The 24,823-nt window shown below is 45.5% G+C and overlaps 1 protein-coding gene across 1 annotated transcript in view; it reads right to left on the reverse strand.

The window, feature by feature from the left end:
* SLC25A33 (solute carrier family 25 member 33) overlaps nucleotides 1-23,203 on the reverse strand; it is a 34,685-nt gene extending 11,482 nt beyond the window's left edge. The window contains exons 1-2 of the mRNA XM_047084583.1: nucleotides 22,981-23,203; nucleotides 9,018-9,197 (exon numbers count right to left, since the gene is read on the reverse strand). Of these exons, the coding sequence (XP_046940539.1) occupies nucleotides 9,018-9,197; nucleotides 22,981-23,036 (236 nt within the window). The 5' untranslated portion in view covers nucleotides 23,037-23,203. The remainder of the gene's footprint in view (nucleotides 1-9,017; nucleotides 9,198-22,980) is intronic.
* Between the last annotated feature and the right edge of the window lie 1,620 nt (nucleotides 23,204-24,823).

Here is a 24,823-nt window from a genome sequence, read left to right on the forward strand (position 1 = left end):
CGGCTGTACCATTTTCCGTCCCCACCGACAACGCACAGGGGTTCCAATTTTCCCACACCCTTGCCAACACACTTAAAAAAAAAAAAAGTGCTCATGTGTTTTCTTCTTTGTCTCTTAAGTAGGCTTCATGCCCAGCGCAGGGCCCAAGGCGGGGCTTGAACTTACAACCCTGAGCTGAGAGCAAGAGTCAGACGCTTAAACTGAGCCACCCAGGTGCCCCGTGTTCTGACTGAAAGCGACTAAGGGAGGATTGTGTAGAACATTCTTTAGAGGCATTTTCCCACTCCAACATAGGATTCAAATTGAAGAATAAATTTGGTTAAATGTATTCTTTTTAATGGCTCCATTTTCATGGTGTCCAAGAGAAATTTACGGTTACATTGAGGTCTTCTCTAATTTAATCTCCTTTTCTTACTGCAGATTTTTCTGCTCTGCACTCGGTAATTAGGGCCTCCGATCTGACAGCATTCTGAGTTTATCTAGAATTGTCAACAGTTTATCAAATGCTTTACCTTCATTATGACATTGAGAGTAAAATAAAAAGGTGTCTTCCCACCTCATGGAAAAGCTATTGGTAAAGTGAATCCTGCCAATTCTATTTCTGCTACCTTCCACTTTTCCCATAGAGAAAGTCTCTAAAAACAAAGCTGAAATTTTTGGTGAAGAGGTTAAATTGATGTTTTGGTCCCTGGCACGCTGGAAAATGTTCAAGTTTTATCCATTCGTAGCTTTCTTTCCTTTTTCAGGTCAATGTAATTTTTCATGGTCTAGAGTCCTTGAATGTACAAACTTAAAAATATAAATCTTAGCTTCTCGTCTTCAAATTTTTAGATGTTTATAAAATATTTCAATTGCTTAAAAATGAAAGAATATAGGGGCGCCTGGGTGGCGCAGTCGGTTAAGCGTCCGACTTCAGCCAGGTCACGATCTCGCGGTCCATGAGTTCGAGCCCCGCGTCGGGCTCTGGGCTGATGGCTCGGAGCCTGGAGCCTGTTTCCGATTCTGTGTCTCCCTCTCTCTCTGCCCCTCCCCCGTTCATGCTCTGTCTCTCTCTGTCCCAAAAATAAATAAACGTTGAAAAAAAAAAAGAAAGAAAGAAAGAATATTTGTACCTGTAAGAGCTGCCCTCAAAAGTAGCAGACCAGCAGTTAGGTAAGAAAAAAGAAATAAAGTATCTAGACTGGAAAGGAAAAAGCAAAGCTATCTTTATTCATACAGACTACATAATCTTATTACACGGAAATACTAATGGGGTGCCCGGGTGGCTCCGTTGGTTAAGAGTCCAATTCTTGGTTTTTGGCTCAGGTCGCGACCTCACAGTTTGTGAGATGGGAGCCCCACGCCGGGCTCTGTGCTGACATCGCGGAGCCTGCTTGGGATCCTCTCCCTCCCTCTCTCTCCCTCCTTCTCTGTCCCTCCCCTGCTCTTGCGTGGGTGTGCTCTCTGTCTCAAAATAATTAAGTTAAAAAAAATACTAAGGAATACACTAAAAAAATTACTATAGTAAGTTCAGCAAGGTTACAGGACACAAGATCAACATATGAAGCAACTGTATTCATACACAGCGGCAATGAACAATCTGAATACGGAAATAAAAAACAATTCCATTTACAACATCATCAAGAAGGGTAACATTCCTACCCACAGAGAGATGAAGCAGATCAGTGGTCGCCAGGGGAGGGGTGTGGGGAGATGGGAAGGACTATTAATGGGTACATGTTTCCTTCTGGAGTAATGGAAATGTTCTAGAATTAGATAGTGGTGGTGGTTACAGAACTCTGTGACTATACTAAAACCACTTGTACACTTTAAGAGGATAAATGTTATGGTATGTGAATAACTCAATAAAGCCATTATTTTAATCTTTATTTATTTTTGAGAGAGACAGAGAGACAGAGCATGAGCAGGGGACGAACAGAGAGAGAAGACGACACATAATCTGAAACAGGCTCCAGGCTCCCAGCTGTCAGCACAGACACGCGGGGCTCGAACTCACGAACTGTGAGATCGTGACCTGAGCCGAAGTCGGACGCTTAACCGACTGAGCCACCCAGGTGCCCCAATAAAGCTATTATTTTAAGTAATAAACTAGACCTCGTTTCCACCGAAATAATTAAATTACTTCAAAATATTAGGGAGACAACAGTCTTATTTTCTAATCATAGAATGTTTTCCTTACTGGCAGTTATCAACCCAGGCCCTTTTAAGTGATCCCATGACATACTCTGGTTTGTGTGCAGCCCAGCCTAAACCCTCTGGCCCCCCCTGAGTATCACATGAAGGGCCTCTGACACACTGGACAACTAGACAGCACATCTCGCTAGAAGTACAATGGACATTTCTTTCTTTCTTTTTCTTTTTCTTTCATGGCATCTGGGGAATGTCAAAGCAATGCATTTAAAATGAGACCTAGTTACACAACGTAAGATTACTCGGCAATAAAAAAGGAAGGAAGTACTGTTACACAACACCAAGGCTGAACCTTCGAGAAACATTAGGTTACATGCAAGAAGCCAGACACCAAAGGCCGTGTGTTGTATGATTTCACTTATGTGAAATGTCCAGAGGACGCAAATCTGGAGACAGAAAGTAGACAGTGATTGGTTGCCTAGGCTGGGGGCAGGCGATGGGGAGTGACAACAGATGGGTGAGGGGTTTCCTTTTCATAGGGATGAAAACGTTCTAAAATCAGATTAGGGGTGTTGACTGCACATCCTAAACACAGTTGAATGGTATTCTTTAAACAGGTAAATTGTACGGCATATGAATTACATCTTCATAAAGCTGTGTTAAACCAAAAAACAACCCAGCGAGGAGGAATGAAAGGCTCACTGAAAAAGGTCTAGGAAGCAGAAAAGATCTTGGTGGGAACAGAGTTTTAAAATAAAATTTAGTTCTTCTGTGAAATCAATCACTTACGGTGACTGCTTCAACGGGAGTATGGACTGTAGATCACTTAAAAAGCAATATATGAATACTGAATGTCTTGAATTTGAAAACTGTGCAGTGATTTTAAGAGAATACCTTTGTCCTGAGGAGTTAAGGGTAAAGGGGCATGATGAGTGTAACCCAGGTTCCCAATGGTTCAGAAAAATACGTAGACGGAGCAAAAATAAAAAAAGCAAATGTGGCAAATGTTACAAATTGGTGACTAGAGGTATAACCAAGTTATTTGTACTGTTTCTGTAACTCTTCCATAAGTTTGAAATTCTTTCAAAGTAAACAGTTCTTAAAAAAAAAAAAGGTATAGGTCATAGGTTATAAAAATACCAAACTCTTGACGATAGCTCATAAATTCACAGAAGCAAGGGTTGGGGTAAAGCTGGGTTTCTGTAAAGCTAATCCACCAAATGAAGCTCATGCCCTCCGAGTAACCTTTCACACTGGCTGAAAGATAACTGGCTCTTAATCGAGACGTGACAATTTAGTGTTTTCAACTGTAAATACTTTTCCTCTTTCTCAAAACAGCCCTGTGCTTTTATTTTACTTTTTTTTTTTTTTTTTAACTAAGCGCAGCAACTTTTCACCCAGAGAAATCAGGGCCGTGCTTTTAAAAAGCCAAGCTGTCTGAACAAAAACTTCTCTCAAGCAACACCTTGAAGTGACCTACAATTCAGAATACAGTATGTAAAAGATTTCAAATGGTCAGTATGTTCAAACATTTTGAAAGTTTGGACTCGGTCTGTGGCCCCCGTTAATGTGCCCTGGGCAGCCAGGCCCAGGAGTCAGTCAAACACAATTAAGGGCGTCTCTGCTCCAGGAAGCTGGAAGCCCTCATCTATAATGCCGCAGGGAATGCGTGTCCTCAAGTGACTCAGGCCTTTTAAGAACTGCAGAAAAGCTGTCTCCATAGTGACGCATATTAACAGTGGGCAAAAAGTCAAATCTGTTACATAATTCAAACTTCTAACCTATCGGGATGTTTACAAAATTTTTCTGGAACAATCAAGTTTCTACTATAAATGGCACACTTCAAGCTCCATGATAAAGCATGTTGGGATCCAGACTAACTTTCCCACAGTCATATAAACTTTCTTGTAAAAAAACAGAGATACAAAAGGAAATTAGGGTCTTGTTTGGAACATTTCCTTGTCTTCGCTAGTTTTAAATCACAGCACGCATACTACGGACTAATCCAGAACAAAGATCTCATCAGAACAGGTAGCTAAGTTTTTACAAGATAGAGACTAGCTCGCTAATAAATTGCTTTACAGATTAAAAAAGGTACCTGAAAAAATAAAAATAAGGTAATGACGGCGTAGTTTACAGAATAGGAGCTCTGACTGAAAAGAAAAAAAAAAGATTAACTCACAAGATTGTTTTAAAAGCAGACCTCAGAGATAAAACGGATATATTAATACTCCCTTTAGCGAATCTAATAGAGCCTAAATATGCTAGCATCTTGCCTTTTTAAAGTAACTATGAAAAATGTGAAGGTTACTGGTGCTCAACGGAGGATTCTTTCTTTCCTTACATGAGACACACGCAAACACTGACTTGCAGCTTGAAAAATAAACTCCCCGTAAACAAAGTCTGTTGGCTGTTAAGTCTTCTAAAGTGGCACCGCCTGAGAGAGTAAGACTAGAGAGAAGGTGCTGAGTTTTAAATGAATAACCATTTTATTCGTTTGGGTTTCCGGTAGCAGTGCTTCTAAAACTGCGAACCTTGCCGGGCTTTGTGGTCTAGAGAAAAGGCCGGACACCTGTCACTTAGCAGGTCAAAAGCCCTGTCTGCGGACCATCATCGCTGCCCTTAGCTCAGCCGCGTCGACCTTCGATGGAGGAAGGAGGAAGCTACCTAATGATCTAGGTGCAGGAGGAGGGGGAGCTTCGACCAGGGTGGAGGCGGAGAGAGGCGGAGAGCAAAGTCGTCAGGGTCTCCTGGGCCACCCTGAAAGACCTCTCAGGCCGGCGCTCTCTCTCTCCACGCCAGTGCTGAGCAACAGACTGCCTTCGGAACGTGCAACAGGGAAAGACACACACTTCCCCCGAAGAGCAAGTATGCTTTCTTCAGACGAGAATTATGTAATACGATAGATACTTCCCTTTTTGCCTTGGCCACCAAAAAACCCAGTCGTAAATCATGTTAAAAAAAGCACAGGAGGTACCTATTGTGACAGCATCGGTATTCTTTTTTTTTTTTTTTTAATTTTTAATGTTTTTTTTTTTTTTTTTTTTTGAGAGACAGACACAGCATGAGCAGGGGAGGGGCAGAGAGAGAGGAAGACACAGAATCCGAAACAGGCTCCAGGCTCCGAGCTGTCAGCACAGAGCCCGATGCAGGGCTGGAACTCACAAACTGTCAGATAGTGACCTGAGCCAAAGTCGGACGCCTAACCGACTGAGCCATCCAGGCACCCCAGCAGTCAGTATTCTTTACAAGGCGGGGCGCGCGCGCGCGTGCGTGTGCGTGTCTGTTGAGCACTTTATACTCCGTATCTTCCCAACAGGCCAAAATTCATTCATTCGATTTGTACTGAAAGCTTAAGCTTACTACGTGACAGGCAACATTCTAGGTGAATGGCGACACCTCAGGGACCAAAACAAATCAAAGTTCCCTTCTGGTGGGGGTAGAGAGAGAAAATAAACAATATAAATATGTAAACCACACTGCTGGATGGAGGTGAGCGCTGTAGATAAAAATAGAGCAGGAAGAAGGGATGGGGCGTGAGGGGAAGGCTGTTTTAAATAGCATGGTCACGGCAAGGCCTTCCTGCAAAGGTGACGCGAGCCAGCCATGCAGATGACGTCCAGTACAAAGGCCCTTCCCGGAAAATGTTCCAATGTTCCCAGTTGAAAAGACTGCGAAGGAACAGCAAGGAGGCCAGCGTGGCGGGGTGCGGGCGGGGCGACGTCAGAGGTGAAGTAGGAGAAGTCATGGGAGGGGTGGCACCTGTGCAGAGCCTCGTGAGGGGGTGAGGGGCGACTACAACTTTGGCTTTTCCTCGGAGGGAGAGGACAGCCCCTGGAGAGATCTGAGCCAAAGACCTCCCGACTGCTCTGCGGAGCACACACTGAGGACTGGGGTAGGGGCGGGGGTGGGGGAGACCACTAACACCGGTGAGATATGGCGGCTTCCATCAGGACAGTGGCGGAGCGAGTGGCGCAAAGGGGTCAGAGCCCGCACGCACTCTGAAGGCGGAGTTGGGAGGTTTTCCCGTGGGACCGCGAGAACAATCTCAGGATGACTCTGGGCTTCAGATCCGCACAGAGGGAAGGATGGCGTTGCCTTTGATGGACACAGACAAGACTCTGGGAGCAGCAGGTTTGGGGAAGTTCAGTGGTGCACAGGTTCCACTCTGGACGCCCGCTAAACACCCGAGCAAACAGGCAGGGGGACCAACGTGCGAGGCTCGGAGGAGAGACACGGTCAGCTTACAGATGGCACTTAAAGCCGCAAGACTCCATGTGATCCCACTCCCGGAAGGAGGGGCTGCCGCTAGGGCAGGGGCCACCAGAGGAGCCCCGGGGCCCTCCAACATCGAGAGGTCATCGGGAGACTCGGAGGCGGAGCAGAGGCAGCGGCCGGCGAGGCGGGACTGTGGTCCCGGGGGACTCTGGCTGGAACTCGGCCGTCTCCACGCGGCAGCGGCGTAGAGTCAGGGGGCCTGCCGTTGTCTACTCTCACCTGCTTCCAGTCGTTCTCAGAAACAGGTGAATGTACACGGAACGACACTGAGCAAGTCGATTTGCCTTTCCTCGTCATAAAACAGGGGTAACACCACGCCAGGGTGCTAACCTCAGGGTTCTTGTGAAAAATCGATGAGGTAATACCACATAAGCGTAGTCATTTTTTAACTTGAGAGCTAATAAATATCAGTTGAGAATCTTAAAACTATATATACACCAAGTTGAGGGCATAAGGCTTAACGAAACAGCTCTTGGGTGAAAAATGCCACTTTACAAATACTTTTCTGACAAAATATCACTATGACAAAAATTTTACTTAATACTTCCATTACTCCTATTTTGACGTGAATATAGAATAAGCGGTTTTAAAAAGTATTCACGTGTCGAGGCGCCTGGGTGGCTCAGTCGGTTAAGCGTCCGACTTCGGCTCAGGTCATGATCTCACACAGTTCGTGAGTTCGAGCCCCGCGTCGGGCTCTGTGCTGACAGCTCAGAGCCTGGAGCCTGCTTCACATTCTGTGTCTCCCTCTCTCTCTGCCCCTTCCGTGCTCATGCTGTGTCTCTCTGTCTCAAAAATAAATAAACATTAAAAAAAAAAGTATTCACGTGTCAGTGACGGCTCTTTTCTGTGTAGCTGAGGCTGCGCGAACTGATGGCTGCTTTGGGTCCACAGTGAAAACAAATTGTCTTGTGTGTAGTGTGATGTGGGCACTGTTCCTGTATTTTACAAGATGGACAGGCTTTTTTTCCTTTGATTTACATTTTAATACATAATTGTGTCCATTTTTGGGGGGGGGAGGACATACATATAGAGAGACAGGCAGACAGAGACAGAGCAGAGATTTACAAGAGGTGGAGAGACAGATACCCGAGATATAGAACAGACACCCTAGAAACTTCAACTAGAGAAATATCCTCATGCCACATGCGTGGCCCTGCTGATACCCACAACTTCTGGGTAAGTCTCCCAGTTACTGTAAATATATAAATCTACTTGTCATGAGTTATTTGGCAAGCACCTAAGAGGAAGTTCTTTTTGGATGTCAGTAAAGTTGGCAAATTACCTGTCTCATTATGTCCAAAGCACTTTGTGTTCCTCAGAAGAAAGGGGTCATTTGAGACACTGCCACCGCCCAAACATATAAGAAGCAAACCAGGATGGGTTTTCACAGCCATGGATTTAAGGATGCGGGCTTGTCTCTCTCTCTACTGATCTCGAAGTGTTACCTCCACGTCTCTGTGTTTCTCTTTCCCGGGCCTACCTCCAGGCGGGCTTTCTGCCCTTCATGTCTCCACTCCTGTCCTCGGTGTTTATCTGAACTAGCTGATCCTCCTGGAGTCTTGGGGACCAGCCTCCTTTTTCTCTAGCTGATTCTCTCACTTGGGTCCTTGCCCTCAGCGGCCGGTTTTGCTGTCCAGTTTTGCTCAATAAACTCAGAGGCTCCTTCATACACATGTCTGGCATGGACATCTGGGTGACTCATCAGTAGACTTTACAAACAAAATGTCCCTAAAAATAAATGAACCACTTTCCAATTCATTCCACCTTACCTGAAATGTGACTGAATTCTGTCCGAAGTGCTAAGTGATGGGGTTATTAAGACAGAACATTTCCATTTTATGGCATCTTTTTCTGATGTTTCCCCAGTAAACATCTACAATGATAAACAGCATTGTCTTCCTTGAACACACCCTTTCCCGGTGATGTCTCAGAGGTCTGACAACCACGTTTAGCTCAATTCAACGGCACCTCTTTTCAAGTACACAGCCCCCCACTAAAACGCCGGCATTGCCAGGTGCCCTTCTGAATTTCTGCTTCTGCCTTAAGCATAGAGACTAATAAGCCAAATTCAGCCTATGAATGTTTAGCCACTTTGTAATCAAATAAGACATATTTAATGCAGTAAAAATAATACACCACGAAGGCAGCCTCAGTATTAAACAAACACGGGAAAAAACAATTTCACCAAACAGGTGTTGCAACTTTTCTGTAAATGTAAATGATCTCCAAACAAAAAGTAAAAAAACCTCAAACATTTTGTTTCTGTGTTATTTTCTCTTAAAATAGTCACAACACTTCTCTGGTGCAGCTTTAACATTTTTAACTTCACTCTGCCACCCCAGATCTTGCTGGCCCTCAAAAGATCTGGGGCAAGAGCAACTCTGATGCAACACTTTCACATGGATTTTTGGTTTGCTCTCTTAGGTTTACTCTGACCATCGCCGGATGATCACAGGCAGCCCCACTGCCAGGGGAGGTCAGAGCTCAAAGGTTCTGGTACAGGAACCAGATTCTTCAGTTTGGACAGAGGCTGCAAGCGGAGGACCGTCTCATCTGACGGGCCCGATGAGAGCGGGGGCAGGGGTCCAGAAGGGGAGGGAACTTACTTCAGAACCTGGAAGAGCCCAGGCGTCACCGATGCTGGTCTCACCATTCCAGCCCCACTAATGGTCCCCAGATGAACCTGAGGATAATAGACTGTCCGAAGAGCTAATCTGGAAGACTGCAACCGCGTCTTAATGACTTCCAGCGGACAAGTGAAAATAGCACCAACCGTGCCCCCACACCTGTCAGAGAAGAAATCACAATCACATCAGAAATGCTATCCCATTCCTTGTACAAAGAAAATGTAAAATTTAATGTTCCCCTATTAAGAAAAAAGGCACCGAGGTTTATTTCATAATTAGAACATGCTGGGAGGGCAAAAAGAATTTGTTGAAATCCCAGCAGCTAAAGAGAGAACCACGGTTAACACATTAGCGCATCCTTTAGGGTTTTCATTACTGACTTTTTAATCCCCATGCCGCCCCCACCCCCCGCACTTACCTGGATGCTGTCTCTCTGTGTCACATCCACACCTATATCATCACTTGTAATGACAACGTACTATCACTCTGTGCCAACATTTTAGCCTGTTACTGTTAGTCTTTTCCAACTTCACTGCCATGCTGCAATGAATATCCTAGAAAATGCAGCTTTTCACAGTCAAGTATTATTCAGGTAATGCTACTATTTTGAAAAATCAACGTTTACCACAACACAGACTTCTGATAAAATAGGATTGATTTGGGGGTGCCTGGGTGGCTCAGTCAGCTAAGTGTCTGACTCTCGGTTGATCTCACAGTTCAGGAGCTCAGTCCTGCATTGGGTTCTGTGCTGACAGCGTGAAGCCTGCTTGGGATTCTTTCTCTCTCCTTCTCTGCCCCTCCCCTGCTCATGCTCTCTCTCTCAAAATAAATAAACTAAAAAAATGAAAAGAAATAGGATTGATTTGAGGGCACCTGGGTGGCTCAGTCGGTTAAGTGTCCAACTCTTGATTTTGGTTCAGGTCATGATCCCAGGGAGCTTTAGCTAAAGTTCCTTTTTTTTTTTTTTTTTTTTAAGGTTTATTTTTGAGAGAGAGACGGAACAAAGCAGGGGGGGGGCAGAGAGAGATAGAGAGGGAGACACAAAATCTGAAGCAGGCTCCAGGCTCTGAGCTGTCAGCACAGAGCCTGACGCGGGGCTCAAACTCATGAACCGTGAGATCATGACCAGAGCCAAAGTCGTACGCTTAACCGACTGAGCCACCCAGGCACCCCATAAAGCTCCTCCTAATGATGAAGTCCTCACGTGTCCCTCAGTCTCCCTCAATCAGGGCTCTCCTAATCACCCTTTACCATTTGTTCAAATCAAAATATTACCACAATTAAGAATTTAAGTATTTTTCTTCAAAACAACTCACCTGGTTTATCCTAAAATACCCACTTTCACTTTTCTTAATAATATCCATGAAATTAGGCAACAATCAGCAAAACTAAAAGGCAACTGACGGAATGGGAGAAGATATTTGCAAACGACATATCAGATAAAGGGTTAGTATCCAAAAATCTATAAAGAACTTATCAAACTCAACACCCAAAAACCAAATAATTCAGTGAAGAAATGGGCAAAAGACATGAATAGACACTTCTCCAAGGAAGACATCCAGATGGCCAACCAACACATGAAAAAATGCTCAACATCACTCATCATCAGGGAAATACAAATCAGAACCCCAATGAGACACCACCTACACCTGTCAGAATGCTAACATTAACAACTCAAGCAACAACAGATGTTGGCGAGGATGCGGGGAGAGAGAGATCTCTTTTGACTGTTGGTGGGGATGCAAACTGGTACAGCTGCTCTGGAAAACAGTATGGAAGTTCCTTAAAAAAACTAAAAATCTGGGGCGCCTGGGTGGCGCAGTCGGTTAAGCGTCCGACTTCAGCCAGGTCACGATCTCGCGGTCCGTGAGTTCGAGCCCCGCGTCGGGCTCTGAGCTGATGGCTCAGAGCCTGGAGCCTGTTTCCGATTCTGTGTCTCCCTCTCTCTCTGCCCCTCCCCCGTTCATGCTCTGTCTCTCTCTGTCCCAAAAATAAATAAACGTTGAAAAAAAAAATTAAAAAAAAAAAAAAAACTAAAAATCTAACTACCCTTCGACCCAGCAATTGCACTACTAGGCATTTATCCACGGGATACAGGTGTGCTGTTTCGAAGGGACACATGCATGTTTATAGCAGCACTATCAACAATAGCCAAAGTATGGAAAGAGCCCAAATGTCCATTGATGGATGAATGGATAAAGGAGATGGGGTATAGATACACAATGGAGTATTACTCGGCAATCAGAAAGAATGACATCTTGCCATTTGCAACTATGTGGATGGAACTGGAGGCTATTATGCTAAGTGACATTAGTCAGTCAGAGAAAGACAAGTGTCATATGACTCCACTCATATGAGGACTTTAAGACACAAAACATGAACATAAGGGAAGGGAAACAAAAATAATGTAAAAACAGGGAGGGGGGCAAAACAGAAGAGACTCTTAAATATGAAGAACAAACACAGGGTTACAGGAGGGGGTGTGCAAGGGGGGATGGGCTAAATGGGTAAGGGACATTAAGGAATCTACTCCTGAAATCATTGCTGCACCATATGCTAACTAATTTGGATGTAAATAAAAAAAAAAATCCATGAAATTGCACGTTTGACGTGCTAGTTATAATTAACAACGTGACATATCATCTAAAACCATCCTACCACCACAAATAAATGTTTTATTCTTTGGAAAACACTGATGATCAAGATCCGTGTCTGAATCATCTTTGTATCCCTGGCATCGGGACTCACAAGTTCACAAACAGTATTTGCTAAGCAAAAGAATTATTAAATCGAGATTTCAAGAAGAATGTCTTTCAAGGGATCTAAATGTTTGAAAACAGCACATACTCTCTACCTTCTATCACAGGCTCCCTTAGCCCAGGAGCTCCGCGTGGGGAGGGACTGTGTATTTACATGTTCTTGCACTTCAAGGACAGCACCTGGCAGACAGGTGGCTCAATAAAAATGATAAGCACCAGCACCTGTGATTGGGAAACAGTAACAACAGGAAAGGACAGGCGCTGGCAGACACAGAATTACTTAAGTTAGCTTCCCTACCCCACCAGAAAGAAGTGTTGGAAATCTGGAAGTGAATCCAGCACCCGGCACAGACCCTGAAGTAGTAAAACCCCATACAGTAGTAGTAGTAGTAGTAATAATAATAATAATAATAATAATAATAGTATTATTATTATTACTATTTTGAAAGAGAGAGAAAGCGAGAGCATATACACGGGGAAGGGGGCAGAGAGAGAGAGAATCTTAAGCAGGATCCACATCCAGTGAGGGATTTGATCTCATAACCGTGAGGATCATGACCTGAGCCACAATTTTGGCTTAAGAGTCACACTTAAGAGTCGCACTTAGCCACCCAGGTGCCCCTTCACAGGCAGTATTTTAAAATCAAGAGCCTGAAGTTTGATAGAGCAAGTGAAATATAGATAACTAAGAGCTGGAAGCTAACTAGCTTCCAGTGATTATTTATCACTTTAAATAATAGCATTATTGCCAATGACTGATTACGGTAGGCATTCAATCCTCCAACAAGCCTATGAGGTAGGAGTTATTATTTACCCCAATTTACCATGAGGAGTATGAATGGTAGAAAAAGAAAACAATATATACAGACTGGGGGGTGGGGGCTGTGGGAGGGTGGAGAGGAAAACAGTAATTTTTGGTTATTTAGGCAAACCTGCTTTAAAAACATGATAATAACACACCGTAAATGAAGCTGTTCACGCAGCAGTGTTTTCTGAACTGTGGGCCAAAGCCCACCAACCACAGATGCAATTTAGGGGATCACAATCGGCATGGGAAGGGAGAAAGGCAGGAAGGAGTTGAAGTATCAAACCACTATCATTTGACCCTCACGGACTGTGCAGGTGGCATTAGCCTTACTTTTTAGATGGGGAACACGGGTCTCAAGGAGGTCACACCCTTTCTCAAAGTCACAAAGTGACTACGTGTCTCAACGGAGACCCAAATCCAGACCCTCTCCCTCCAAAGTCAGCGCTCCCCTCACTATACTCTTCGGGAGTATGACAGAAAGATGGTTTTGTTGGCTCATTTAGGCTATTTACTTTCACACTCAAAATGGGAAACGGCTGATTAGACAACTAGGCCTTTAAAACTCTGTGTTCTTTTGCATCAAGAAAAAATTGTGAGCCTAACTGAATACTGGCCTGTGTAAGTTGCTCTAAGCACTGGAATATATCCAAAGAAAATGGGTCACCACTAAAGAAAGTGGTGGTGGTGAGGTGTTAAAAAAAGAGATAAAAATTAACTTTCTAACTCAGGTATATTCACACAAAATAAATAACCGACTTATGAGGAAAATGACCACGTGCTTAAAAGGTGTAACATTTGGAAATACTGGAAAACTTACACACTGCAGAGTAAGATAAAGAAATATCTGCAATCTATTCATGTTCAATAACACCACTCCACACTGCGGGGAAAAAACAGAACTTCTGGGTAGTCGTTCATAAGAAAGTCAGTAAATTCAAACACAGGTCAACCGCCTTTGCTTTGTCCCCATGTCAGTTACGTTCCTTCATCTGGCCAACCATCAACCAAATCCACGCCACCGATCAAAGGAGGACCCCCTGGAAGGTGCCCTCACCCAACAAAGCCAAGTGCCCCACTGAGAGCAGGGCGGTGACCTCTTTGAGGGCAACAGACCACACTCAACGCCAGTCACTTTTTGTGTTACACACTGTGCCTATGGCAAGAGGGGCAGGGGTGTGAAAAGGCCCTGGCCTTCTAGACCACTCACCAGGCGCCTCTTCTACTAGACAGAGGGGATGCCGCCTCAGGCTGTTACAGGAAAAGACTAAAGGGAGAAACACTGCCAACTGTAAACAATGGTAAGAAGTCACTACTCTGGGTGAGCCCCTCCCTGCCTACTAGGAAAAAAACCCCTCAAATGAGAGAAATGACCATCTATTTTAAGACTTTTTTTTTAAGTTTATTTATTTTGAGAGAGAGAGAGAGAGCGCGCGCGAGTGCGCGCGAGCATGAGCAAGGGAGAGGGAGACAGAGAAGGAGAGAGACAGAATCTCTCAGTGCAGAGCCTGACATGGGATGGGGCTCAGTCTCACAAACTGTGAGCTCATGATCGGAGCTGAAACCAAGAGTCAGACGATGCTTAACTGACTGAACCACCCAGGTGGCCCTAAAGTCATTTTAAGTCACTAGAAAACATTTTAAGTTATTAAGCTGTGATGGATACATAGCCGCTAAAATACTCAATTTTAACTAGAAGGAAAGAAGTTCCGATACTGAATTGAAATTCCCAAAGATTCTTCCTGAAATTCAGAACATTTCATAGCAGAATATTTTAAAATACCTTTCAGCTCAACTTTTTTTTTCCTTCATGAACCAGCAAGTATAAGACCTTCATCTGTCTGAGAATATGAATAGAAATGTGGACTTCTCTGAACTGGCTTTCCAACTTTTTCTAAAAATATTTAATCACGTTGAGTCCAAAGCACTTATGATTACAACAAATCAATTACATTAAATGTAGGAAAAAGTTCCTACATCAATTCTCAATTCTATGATACAAAGACGACCTGTAATATTAGCTTGGCTCCTAACCGTGGTCACCTCAGCTCGGATAAAGCCCTGTCCACCGTGACTCTGTATTTATTTTTTTTAATGCTTATTTATTTATTGTGAGAGAGAGAGAGAGAGAGAACACGAGTTGGGTAGGGGTAGGGAGATAGGGAGAGAGAGAATGCCAAGCAGGCTCCACACTCATCAGCACGGAGCCCGACGTGGGGCTGGATCCCACAACTGTGAGATCATGACCCAAGTCGAGACCAAGAGCCAGACCCTCAACTGACTGAGCCACCCAGGCACCCCATACAGTATTTTTTAAACTGGGCTCTTCCTGAGTCTCGGTTCAGAAAAAGACATTAACTCTGTCCACCAGCCCTCCCCCATCTCTGCTCTTCAGGTGCGCTGAACTGGATTCCCCCCTTTCTTATCTATGACACCGTGAGCAGATTCCATGATTTTTCCAGTAACTTCCAGACCTTCAAATTCAGTCCTAAAACTTCAATCCCAAATCTGATCCAAAACGTCCCTCCAGCACCGCCAGCTAGAAGTGTGGCTTGATGGGACTCGGTCCGCTTTTTCTTCCCTTCCTTCCAGGGTGTTCTGGGCACGAGGACAGAGAGGAGCGCAGCGGTCTTCCGCAATTGGTTGGTCTTGCCGCGGGTCCACCTGGCTGTGTGTTACGTTAATGGCCTCGGCAAATGTTACGATTCCAGATTCCAGCGTAGATGCTGTGCAAGCCTGCTGGAATGGTGTTCGATCTCCACCTCGAGCCCCAACACCGGGAATCCTCCTACTGGTCCGACCAGCAATTCGTCCCCCGATTTCCTTTCAGCTTTACCTGCAGGCAGCACCAGGCGCCTTTCCTTCCTCTGCTCCCCATGCTCCGTGACGCCAAGCCAATGGGCCCACCAGAGTATGCTCCCATGCCAGTCAGGGGGCAGCAAAACTGGCACTTGGTGGGAAGACACCCCCATGTCCGCCCTAAGCACACCACACCGGTCCCTTCTCATCCACCTGGCATGGCTAATGCAGCGGCCTCCCACCTGCAGGGGGCACTGGCCATGGCGCAAGGTACCAGTCAGTCCTTTATGCTTCTAGTCCCCTCTAACTACAGCCCAGATCAGTAGGGACCGGGACAGGGTATGGGACGGGACAGCAAAACCCTCTCTCAACACTCCACATGGCTGACAACTATAACCTGTCTGCTCCGTATATACAGTGTGGGGTGAAGTGGTCAGCGGCAGTCAGGCAGATTCTGCCCCCTTTTTCTAAGTTTTAGGATAGACTCCTCTGGGTTCAGCTGTGGGGCGAAGGCAGCGGACGCACGGACAACAGGAAAAGTCACACCCATGGTGACAGTGCTGGCATCACATCGTCAGGAAAGCAAGTCTGACTGGATACCAATATTTAAGACCACTCGTCTCCAAAGCGGGGGACACGCTCTAAGTGTGCACAGTGGAATACAGGAAAATAATTACAGGAAAAATAAAATAAAATTCCAGTTTATTTCTAATCTCCACCATTTACTTTCTATTTTGTGTATATGCTTTATAATATGTATGAAATGCACAGAATATAAACATATGCAGATATGCGCAAACATTTTAATCATAGGGCTGTGCGATCAAGATTTGCAGACTACTCTAGGCCAGTGGTTCCCAACTGTGGCAATGATGCCCCCACCCGAGTGACACCCAGCTGGGTCTGGAGACATTTTTAGCTGTTGCTCTTGGGGGAGGGGGTACTGGGCATCTGGTGGGGAGAGACCAGGGATGCTGCCACACATCCTGCACGGGGCGCACAGGAAACCGACAGTAACACCCTGCCCCTCCCCAAACGATGATCTGGCCAAGGTTGAGAAACGCTGTTCTGTATCAACAAACTGGACATTATATTTGAAGGCAGTAGAACCAGTGTGGATAGCACTGCTGTTTGCCTCGCCGGCCTCCACTCCCCTCTTCCTCTGTCTTCATAAGATGCCTAATTTCTTAAGTCATGCAGTTTGGACCACATCGAACCCATTTCTGGTTTTAGCCCTGACTCACTTAATCAACGTAACACCATCTATGTTGCCATGTCATCTGTTCAGAGTTGGGCACATGATTCGGCCCAAAATAAACGGCATAATCCCCTGGGAGCAGTAACTGGTTTAGAGATGGGTGCATTAGAGTCGGCCCAATCAGATTAAGTTCAAGACTTTTCAATGGTGGAGAAACACTAGGAACTTCTGGAAGCCATTCTGTGTTCATGATCTCCAATCTTGGAATCATGCGGCTGTTTCTGGAACACAGGAATCACTGAGGGGTCCTGCAGTGATGATGTCGAGCCGTTTAAATAAGCCCTCCCCGAAGCCTGTTCTCTAAAATTTAGGTGTATGTGCCAATAATCAAGCCAGTTGGAAGTGACTTTTTATTACTTACAAATGAAAGCCTCCTAAATGAGCCTAGTCAATAAGAAAAAATTTACACCCTCACTAATTCAAGAAACCACTTACGGAATTTTAGTATTATCAATAATCTTCCAAAAAGCAGTTAGGACTTGTGTTTCCAGGAGGCTATGTTTCTTCCAACAGTTATGAGGAAACTCCCTGGATAGGATTTTGATTTTGCTCCTAAGGTAATACTGCTCTAACTACTGATGCCCAAGTTCAGAGATAACTCTCTGTGGGATATTCCACTCAGTGAAACCATGGAAGGGGTTTGAACAGGGTAGCAGAAAGGCCATGAGCAGCGAGCGGTTAAATTATGTCTTGAAGCGGTCATGAGAGAGAGCTGCTCTCTAGAATCTATTTGCCCAATTTTCTAAAAAATCTATTACCTGGATTTTTCTGTGTCTTTTCCCCCTCTTACTAATTATTCTTATATGCACCACCCCCCCTCATTCCTTCAGCCCAGAACTGAAGTCTTGTGTTTATCACATAAACATGTATTTAACCTTTTCATTTTACCCACATAAGCCGTACCTGATTATTTTCCCGCTATGGACTAGGTTTCTCTCTTCCAGTTTATGCAGAACAAAGCTAGACTATCACTATTACAACATTCACACTAGATTTTTTTCTATCTTTATTAGACCAGCGACACAAAAATGTTTAATTATGCAAATTTTTACCTTTTAAACTCTGAGTATCAAGTAACAAGGACACCTTTCAAAAGCTAGATGTTTTCAACAAGAACCAGTTTTCTACACAGTCACTCATCCTAGACACTAAAGCCGAGATCAATATGCTCTTTATTATAATTGCTACCCAACTGAGAGTAAACTGTTTTCCAGATTCACAGCTTCTACATAATAGCTACAACGTGGATTCCACCAACAAATGATACCCTCCAGACAACCTGTGATCCCAATCTATGGAGTTTTCAGTAATTCCCCTTTTCATTGGCTACCTCCATAGTCACGACTTGAAAACACTAGTACCTGTTTATATATAATATTCTGGAATGTCTTATTTGAATACCTGGCATAAGGCTTAGAAGATTTCAGTTAATGCAAATTCTGTATTTACTCAAAGCAAAATGCACCGTTTTTATGCAGCTAATTATCTTTTAGATGCTATTTCCTATATTCTGTATCATTTAGAAAGAACATTTAAATAGCACCCTACTTTCTTTTTTTATTTTTGAGAGAGAGAGAGAGAGCGAGCATGCGAGCGAGTGCAGGTGGGGGAGGGACAGAGAGAGAGGGAGACACAGAATCTGAAGCAGGCTCCAGGCTGTCAGCACAGAGAGCCCGCCGCAGGGCTCGAACTCAGGAACCTCGAGATCATGACCTTGAAGTTGGACACTCAACCGACTGAGCCACTTAGGCGCCGGTAAATAGCGCCCTACCGAATGAATAAAAAACTCTTCAGTATTTTCTAAACCTGAGGAGAATCATTTTTAGCAAATCCACAAATCCAAAATAATGTTACTGTATGCCAATTAGAGTTTCAGCAAATCTTAATAGAGAACCATGTTCCCAGTTCATAAATAATCAAAGCACTACTTTTATTTGGGACAATTTAACAGAGCACATAAATCTAAACCCCAGATAAGCCACACACTACCTTTTATTCAGTTAGTCAATCATTAAATAAGTATCGATTAGGCATCTGTAACAAGTGTGATACTGTACTTGAAGTGTACCGGTGATGCAAGGTGATGAAAACTGACACGGTTGCTATTCCCATGAAGGCTACTTCCAGCGGGAATCCTTCATACAAACACCGCACGGCCTTTAAAACCGTCTGTCACAGGGGTGCCTGGGCGGCTCAGTAGGTTGAGCGTCCGTCCATCCAACTCTTGATTTTGGCTCAGGCCCTGATCCCGGGGGTCTCGGGATTCAGCCCTGTGCTGGGATCGGCACTGAGCACGGAGCCTGCTTGGGATTCTCTCTCTCCCTCTCCTCCCCCGACTCTGCCCCTCTACCCCGCTCTCACGCACTCTCTAAAATAAAATTAAAAATTAAAAAAAATGTCTGTCACATATGTAAAATACACTGAAGAAGCAAAAGCCAACGTATATTCTCGATATACGTAAGTCTTATATAAAATATTATGTGCACACTGTGACGTGTCTTTTACCAAAATTTCTTTCAGCATGGCAGGCCCCCTGTCAAACACAACACGCGCCTCACTCCCAAGGGGACCATTAGCTGATACAGATTACATTCCTAGGCACAAGCAAAGTACAAGTATACCAGGTGACAGATGTCCATAATGCAGGGGAGGGGGGGGCGATACTCAATCTTGGACACACCTTGGATTACCTATTTTAAAACCTTAAAGACATACTATAGTCCCACTAAAATACATTTTAAAGGCTATGGTGAGTATATTTGACGACAAAGGAAAAAACACATGCCACCAAAATAGGACTAAAGCATATAATCCAGGTCATCTGCCTCTAACTCCCGGGACAGCTTAGCCCGGCTCTTCCAGGTGCTGAGCACGTCTACTAAGTCGTCGCCTGGCTGTCACTGCTTCTTCAGCAGCTGAAGGGTGTCACTAACATTATAGGGACTGCCAGAACCCCCGAGACATCTGAGAAGGAAAGTTTAAAGGATTTTTCTTTTATTTTTCTTAACGCTTATTTATTTTTGAGAGAGAGAGAGAGAGAGAGAGAGAGAGAGAGAGAGAGAGAGAGAAGGGGGGAAGGGCGGAGAGAGAGGGAGACAGGATCTGAAGCAGGCTCCAGGCTCTGAGCTGTCAGCACAGAGCCTGACGCGCGGGACTTGAACTCACCTGAGATCATGACCTGAGCAGAAGTCAGACACTTAACTGACTAATCCACCCAGGCACCCCATTAAAGGATTTTTCTTAATAGATATAACGTCTGGACCCAGAAGGGCCACTCCAAAGGATTTCGGTGTTTCTCTTCCTGAGAATGCTTAAACAGTAGAAAAGGAACCACAGGTTTTGTTATGTAGTAACAAAATCTGTTTAAATATGCTTTTTATTTTGATAACAATACAACCCAGATTTGGGGACGAGAGGGAAGAAAGCAGAAAACTGCAGTATCCCCAAAGATACTAAAAATCAACATCCAACGAATGACGTTCACCCATGCAGAAGTAACACATCGTAAGAGCTGGTTACGAATCAACGTGCCACAACAAGGTAGGTGTCTAAACCTTAAAGATGGGTTTTGCCTCAGTGATTGTACCTTTAATGGTTTATCCTAAGAAACCAATCAGAGACCTACACATACATGTACACGTAAGGATGTCCAGTTATTTGTTTGTAAAAAATTAGAAATAAGATTAAAAAGAAATTATGTCATCAGAATAAGTTAGGGAGCCCTGTCATAAAATTACTTTAACATCCTCACTGAACTCCAGTCACTGGGCTTGGAAATTGTGTTCACCTTTTTCATGGCAACCACTGAACAGTAGAGTGACTACAGGTATACTCAGAAAATTCACTCCCGTGCTGTCATTAAAACTCAATATATTACTAAGAAGAAAGCAATTTAAAGAATACGAGCCTATTTTAAAATTAGCTATGAAATTACATTTGGTACACATATACATGCAGAGAACCTTTTCCAAAGAGCTTATTTTTAGGTGTTGGTTTGTGGGTGGTTTTTCCTGCAGTTCTCTTCTTTAAGGGTAACACTGTGTTAAAAAGAGGACTATTACAGATTAATGTAGGAGTACTTTTTGCCTTTGCAAAGAACCCAAGAAACTGTCTTTAAAAACAAAGTTAAAGAAACTTAAAGGACTAGGAGTCGTTTGGGACGCAGTTTTTATTTCCCAGGCTCTAATGTTAATTTTCAACTTAGTCATAAGCCTCTTATACCTGATAAACATAGTTATTCGATGTCATTAATTACTGATAAGTTAAACTTGCTTGGTATTAGTTCCCAATGGCTATTCACTAAATGGGAGGAATGTGACAAATTTACAAACAAAGGGCTCTGACTTCCTTACAAAGATAATGAATCTTAGAGTTTTGGAAAGATGCCAGCTTCACAACAATGGAAACTACTAGTTAGAGCAAAGCAGGGAGTCTGCCTTTGGGCCAGGTGGCCCTACTGGGTTTACTGATTTTAACTATATGATATACTAGTGTTCTTTCATAAAAGGAAAGGGAAGTAACATACATATCTTAGGCTAGTGGGAATGTATCAAAATCCAATTCGTTACGGCCAAAACAGCCCTTCGAAGATTCATTCTGTCTTGAGTATCTACAAGAAATCCCGAGCTGCTGTAGAAGATGGAACTGAAACCTGTTAAATACGATGGCTTCAGGCACCACCCTAATAAACTCTACATTTTAATCAGTCCGTGTGAGTTGTGCCGCTGCTGCAATTTTCCTCCATCACAAGGGAAGAGGCTGGAGCTCCAGTAGGAGAATTAGCAGCCAGAGGGCACTGTGAAGGGCAGGTAGGGAAATTCATCAAGACAGGGCGATAGATTTTGCAGTAAGCCTCACAGAAGCTGCTCCAGACCAGGTAACTCTCCTAGTCTGGGATACAAAGAACTTTTTTAAAAAACCACCTCACTAAAAACAGGAAATCAAAATTACGGAGTAAGAAATCATTTTTAAAAATTACCCTTCTTGGCTTGAGAAATGACTTTTGCACGGCCAACCTGTTTCAAACTCCCCAGAATGAAAATTAATACACTAGATTAATTTAGGAATACACCCCCATACCCGTTATTCTCAGGAAACACTGGGGGATGATGTGACCGGATGGAGAAGGAAGGACAGGTTAGAGATGAATGAGAAATTCTTCCTATCTATGAAGAACCAAAACTTTTTGGCTGGAGAAACAAAGTGGGTGATCACCTACATAAGAACAAAGAGTTCAGGAACATTTTCATCCCTTACTTTTGGGCAGGTTAAGTTCTCCACCCTTACTGGTTTGTAATAAGGAGCACACTTCTGCTGCAACTGAAATACTCAAGTCAAGATGATAATCCACAATAAATTCTATTTTATGCAGACTGTCCCACACTTAAAAAACTGCTGTGCCAGGCCTCTTATTTGAGGTCCTCAAATAAGACCAAATACCTGGAAGACTGCAAAAGGACCCAAAGCCACCAGCTGTATTAAAAGGGAAAAAAAAAAATTACTAATACTCAAAAATATTTTCACTACTATTTTCCGAAGAATCAAAGATCAGCTCCCTTCCTAACCCCCCTACCACCCAACCTCCCTAAAACTGCGTTGCCACCGCTGAAAAATACAAGGTGCACGACGATCAAAAAAATGCAGCTCTCAAAACAGGGCACATCTTACGGTGGACGCGTCCACCGGCAGGTGAGAAGCATTTCAACACACCGCCCCGACCTCATCCTCCCACCCCCACCCCAAGGCCCCCAGAGGCCCTCCCGCGGGTTGCGGGCCAGCATCGCGGCTCGCCAGCGCTACTTTCCAGGCCCCTGCTGATGCCCAACACCTGCAGCCCTCTAGGCTGGCGGAACTCGCCGCGGCGCGACCCCGAGGACCCCCCGGGCCCACCCCAGCACCCGCAAGACTGCCCAGGCCCTTGGGAAACAGGCCCTGAAGCACAATCCGGGCAGAAGGACAGCGAGTGCAGCACAGCCAGGGCGGCCGGCCGGGAGGATGTGGGGCGGACCGAGCCACAGTGGCCAGGCAGGACCGCCCCCGAGTGACACTCGTCACGCCAGCCTCTGATTGTTTAAGAGGAGAAAAAGCCAGACTCGCCGAGGCGGGGGAGAAAGGGCGTGGGAGCGCGGCGGGCTCGGGGTGAAACCACCCCCGGGGGATGCGGCCCGAGGTGGGGGAAGGCCCGCGCCCCCAGGGCCTCCCCACCGCCGGGACTTCCTCCTCTGGGAGCCGGCGTTCCGGCCCGGCGAGGGCGGGTAACCGGGGCGCGCGGGGCGCCCCAGGGCGTGGGGGGGGAACGCAGGGTCTGGACGGGACGCTCACCCGCCGGCGAAGAGGTGAAGCAGCGTGTTCTCCTTCTGCTGCGTGCCCGTCGCCATGGCCGCGCCGGCTCCACGGCCCGCCGCCTCCGGGTGCCCGGGGAGCGAGGCCGCTCGAGGGATGCGCGAGGTGGCCCGCTCCGCTCTTCCCGCGGCCCTCAGGCGGCTGCCGGCGCCGCCTCCATGCGCGCGCGGCCGCACAACCCGCTCCCTCGCTCAGCGCCCTCCGCGGCGTGGCCGCCGGCGCCTCACCGGCCTCTGCGGCGCGAGCCCAGCACCAGCCGGAGCCCGGCGCGCGGCCGTCACGTGGCGGGGGCCGGGCCGTGACGTCACGCGGCGGCGCGAGCCCGGGGCGGCACGCGGCGGGGGTGTGGGCCCGGATCCCGCGCGCCCATTGGCCGGCATGTGAGCGTGGGCGGGGCGACGGCGCAGCCTGGGCGGGCGTCTGCTCCGAGCGAAAGGCTGGGCGGGGCCGGCCTGGGCCAAGGCACCGGGAGTGAGAACCGGCCGACGCCGCTCGGTCCGCGCTCTGATGCAGACAGAGCCGCCTTGGCAAAGCCTAGGGGGTCTCAGGGCCGGGACTCTTACTTTTTTTTTTTTTTTTTTTAGTGTATTTTTAGTTTAGTTTTTGTGATACGATGTGCAAAAAGGTGTATAAATTACATACTGCATCCCGCAGCTCTGTACTCAACGTCCAGCTTAGGGAAAACACATAAAACAGCCTAACTTATTTTTGATTTTTCTGTAATTAGCATTATGTCCTGCAAAAACGCTTTTGGCCTATCCTTTCTGATCATCTGCCACCCAGGCTTCTGAGCTCCAAGCTTCTATATTCAAGCTGCTTCTCTACTTGTCCTTGGGTCACTGTCAAACTCAGCTGGCATCTTCCCTCCAAGTCTGATAGGCAGGCCTTCCCTGGTCGCCCTGCAGCACCCTCTATCACATGATTCCACTTCATTTGCTCACATAGGCCCCTGCAGTTATTTTGCTGATTTATTCCTCTAAGCTGACCGTCTACCCCTGGAGTGTAAGCTTCGGGAGAGCAGGGATCTTGTTTCTTATTTCTGGTTGTTCCTGACAAGGTACCTGCCGCCAGTAATGACCCAAGAAGCTAATGAATACTTGTGCCCAACTGAACTCATCTTTCCATTCTGCCCCTTCCCCAAACCTGCCCTGCCTCTTGTATTTCCCGTCCTGGTGGTGACACCAGCATCTGCACAGCCACTAACACCAGAAACTTTCCTGTTACCTTGGACTCCCCACTCTCTGTTTCTCTCAGCAGCCCCTCACTCACCTGGCATTTCTGTCTCCTGAAATTCTCCCAAAGCCATCTCCTTCTCTGTGTTCCTTCCATTACTGCTGTTGAAAGTTTTCATGCCTCTCACCTACTCTGCAGTAAAAAAAAATCTGCCCCTTTACCCAGTCTGTCATTCCCCGCTTCCATCCCCCTCCGGAGCACTACGTACAGAATATACCATGTTTTCAATCTCCAGAGTTGCTAAAAGCAGTACCTTGACCTAACCAAGCTGCTAGATGTCCAGTGTGTAAACACAAAGAGAGCTTAAGCAGAAGGGAAATTGTGTGCAAACACAGGAGCTGGGTATTTGATTGCCGGGACTCTTTAAAAACAGCTTTTAGGAGCAGTCATCCAAAACGCAAATGCAGTGAATACTCCATATTAAAACCATTACTCCCAGGCTTAGAAAGAGGGAAAGCCATACGAGTGCTCCATGATATGAGGAAAAAGGAAAGGAAGGAAATAAGGCAAACAGGAAGAAAAAAAAATCAAGTTTCTTCGTGTTTCCTGGATCTCCCAGATCCCTTGCTTTAGCTGCTTGTGAAGTCAG

The sequence above is a fragment of the Lynx rufus genome, unplaced genomic scaffold, assembly GCF_022079265.1.
Source record: "Lynx rufus isolate CCGP_SWC_20201006 ecotype Redwood Valley unplaced genomic scaffold, mLynRuf1.p SCAF_2, whole genome shotgun sequence".
Classification (NCBI taxonomy): Eukaryota; Metazoa; Chordata; class Mammalia; order Carnivora; family Felidae; genus Lynx; species Lynx rufus.